We start from the raw sequence: 3793 nt of genomic DNA, 5'->3' as shown, positions 1-3793 counted from the left end.
AGCACAGTGGATACAACGCTGGACTGCAATGTTGCCGACACCGGTTCCAACCAGTTCACCGACTCGATTTTTTTTTACATTTTGGTATATTTTTTTACAATTTTGATATCAAAGAGTAAAACATTTTATTAAATAATTGTCCTGAGATTTGTTACAGAAAAATAATAAATTAGGTGCCAATCTGGTGTATAGTCCCTTTAAACTGCAATCAGTAATGTTTCAATGAAATATGAATACCTCGATATATGATACTATCTTTTACTATATTTTACAAGAAGTCCTATTGTAATCTTTGTTATCTGCAAAAACGATATAAGCACTTTCAACTATTCTCTGGGATTGGGCTAACAATACGAAACCGATACCGCCGAAAATTGACCTTGAGAACTTTGTAACGCTTGTCAACCTACTTTTGTAGTATGGTGAAATATATCTGCCATCTTATCGTGGCGTGTTGGCGTGTTATGGAACAATATAATTCCGAGCGCGCGCCGGTGTAACATTTTGACCCCATTTGAATAGTGACCCAATGCCGCGGCCAGTGGTCACTTTAAACTGATGACGGTCATTTCTTTACGTTGAAAACTGACCCCGACTGTTAATCCATGACCTCGTTGAAAATTTATCAAGGTTGGCATTCGGTATTGAAATAAGTCAATCCTATGGTCATACTTCATTGAATATATTAATTGTACATGTTGGTTATTCCAACAACGTAATCCGATTGGCTACATCAATCTTAGATCCAATAAAGACCAATATTGAATATCACCTGTAGTCGTGTCATGTATGTATGACCCAAGCTGAAACTACGGTGTGTTTTTTTCTTAGTCTAGGGCCATTTCTCTGCTGACACTACTCAGAAAAGTTTGGTAGATAGATAGATAGATACTTTTTATTCCTCCATAAGTGAAGAGATTAACATATATACAGATGTAACAAAAATATATACACACATCGATGATATGATATACACGAACACCAAAAGAACATTGTGATATAATATAGATGGACATTACGAACATTAAACATTTCCAGTAATCATTTACAAAAACAACATCTTCCATGCACATACAACTATGTATAGATAGTCAGATGTAGTCTAAATTGGCAAAATATATGAACGATAATTATTCAGAGTTATCTACTCAAGATGTATTACAGACAATCTCTACATGGCGCTTTCTGTGTAAAATACAAGTGAGCACATTTGTCCAGATTAGTAATAGCCAAGCAAAGTAAACTCAACTCTAAGGTTGCCTTAAACAAAACGAAAATTAAGACTGTTTGTAGTGAAAACCGTTTTTGAAGCTATTTAGTAATCTAAAGTTACACCCTCCGCAAGAGTCTGACTATTGCAACTGTGACATGATAGTTGACAAAACTTTCATCATAAATATCGGTACTAAGTGAAAATAGATACATACATTGATCAGTACATGTCATTGTCATTATCGACTTAAAATTGTCGATCCTACATTGTTCGTAAATTGTATCCCAAAGGGAATTACGGTACTCTTCTTTCGCATGACAATAAAGTAAGAGATGAACAATAATATTGTCTGTCCTTAAATTACAGCATTTACAAATTTGTAAATATGAGCGTGACACAAATAGACCAAAATCACTTAGAATCTGCTTACAGATTGATCGCAGTTTGGGTTTATTTCTTGCAATAATCCAAAGTGGCGAACAATTATTAAAAGATATCATATTTTGCATTGCTCGATTTTCGTTCAAGGTTCGTTCAAAATGAGTTTGTCTAGTTTGGAGTAACACGCTTTTATGAATAGTTTTTTTCCATTCATATTTGGATGGAAATTGCCCAGTATTTATATATTGCGTTATATAATCGACTAAAAGGTATTTTTGGCACAAGCGATAAATGTCAGGTACAAAACCTACAGTTTGTCTATCAAAGTTGATGTAGCGTATTAGTCTACTGTTGAAGATGATCTTCGCTAAATATTGACACGGAAGTCTGCACATTTGACCGAAAAATTGAAGTTTTTTACAATCGATAAGTACTTCAATAGATGTAATGTTCAAAGTAGATAAAACGAATTTAGTAGCAACACTTCTTTGAAATCCTTGCATTTGTTTTACACAAAACCTATGCGCAACTTCTAGTCTCTGAATTTCATTCTTTGATATATTAGTCCATAGTTCACACCCGTACAGTGCCCGTGGTAGGATCACTGACTGGTAATATGTCCTAAGGGTTTTGGCACTGACAGTATCAGGGTTTATACCACTGCTGCATATATTTAGATAAGATCCACGTAGTTTTGTACACGCTTCTTGAACACATTCCTGCACAGAGAGAGTCTCATTGCAAATAATACCAAGATGGGTGTATTTCTTCTGTGTTGGGACGAGGTCGTGTCCTAGAGAAAAGGACGGTTTTACAGATTGTACTAGCACACCTGATTTGTTAAACACAACAACAGCACATTTACTCGAGTTATATAGAAATCGCCAACGTTTTGAGTAATTAGAGCAAATTTGTAACATATTGTCCATGCCGGTCTTCGAGAAGGAAACAAGTACCATGTCATCGGCAAATGTAGGCGCACTCATATTAATGTAATACAAACATAGTCCGTTATTACTTTTTTGTAGTTCATTAATCAAGTCGTTGATATAGATTAAATACAAGATCGGGGAACTCTTGCCACCTTGGCGGGTCCCCTGCACTACCGGAAGTTCCTCCGAGAAGAGCCCCCGATACCTCACACGGCTTTTGGCACCCTCGTACATCTCGCGAATGGCTAACAGAGTATTCGCGTCGATCGTTGGGTTTGGAGAATTGCAGTCCAAGTTCATTTTCAGTCATTTATAAAAGAGCCCATCGTGCCAGACTGTAAATCCAAGGTGGTTGGATTTCAATGCATTAAAACAGGTCTAGAAGTGGGTAGGTTCGAACTCGGGCTCAGCTTTGCGTGTAAAGAATTTAGCCAGTAAGATCACGGAAGTCGCTGGTTCTCTACAGACGCCCAATGGTGTTTTACTTATACGTGAGATCTATATCTGAAGATCTATAGTATCACACGTACTAATTTAAAATACTAGTAACTTTCTGACGTGTAGACGACCAAGTATCGGTTACCAATATGACAAATACAGTACTTTTCGTGACACATTTCGTTTGGTGTGTTGGCCAGGCTTTTTCATTCTCAATGACATATTGAGGGATTAAACGCACATGAAAGAGTATTTCAATTCTGGTGTCATTGTTTTAAAGAACTTAAACAACATTGCATTCATCGTCGGGAGCCACGGTACTTTCTCCGGTCACACTTCATACATTAACAGCAGTGCGTACATTCGGAACTCCTCGGCCATTTTTATCGAAAACAACCTCGGATGTATTTGGACGGTTAACATACTCAAAAAGAGGTACGTTTAAGTCCGCTGCAAGTAGATCGCGTAGTGATTTTATTTAGTAGTTAAACTTTATGACTTTACGCTTGGAAATCAGAATTATGTTTGCAATAATATACTTCAATGGCAATTAGTTTAAACTTATATCAATAAATACAATTCTAAAACACTACATTTCTAAAATTATTTAATTAAAAAAATTACGAACTACTTTAACTGATGTACCGGCATACATCCGAGGTTGTTTTTGAAAAAAATGGCCGAGGAGCTCCGAATGCAGTGCGTAGAGTGTATCGGGGGTATCCGACGATGCGTTGCGTTTTTTTGAATTTCAAATCGAAAAAACAGTAAGACTTGTGACGATTTTTTCTTATCACGAGGTATGTTCAGGCAATGAGTGGATGGACAG

At 36.6% G+C, this 3793-nt stretch overlaps 1 protein-coding gene across 1 annotated transcript; it reads right to left on the bottom strand.

Moving 5' to 3' along the window:
* Positions 1-1219: 1219 nt before the first annotated feature.
* On the bottom strand, positions 1220-2826 carry LOC128230877 (uncharacterized). The gene is made up of 3 exons (XM_052943304.1): positions 1778-2826; positions 1479-1567; positions 1220-1260 (listed from the first exon to the last, which is right to left on the bottom strand). Exons 1-3 carry the CDS (start codon positions 2824-2826, stop codon positions 1220-1222), a joined length of 1179 nt encoding a protein of 392 aa, XP_052799264.1.
* Positions 2827-3793: the final 967 nt, after the last annotated feature.

Source organism: Mya arenaria, chromosome 4 (genome assembly GCF_026914265.1).
Source record: "Mya arenaria isolate MELC-2E11 chromosome 4, ASM2691426v1".
Taxonomy (NCBI): domain Eukaryota; kingdom Metazoa; phylum Mollusca; class Bivalvia; order Myida; family Myidae; genus Mya; species Mya arenaria.
Note: the sequence above shows the minus strand (reverse complement) of the source record. Positions and strands in the feature narration are given on the sequence as shown.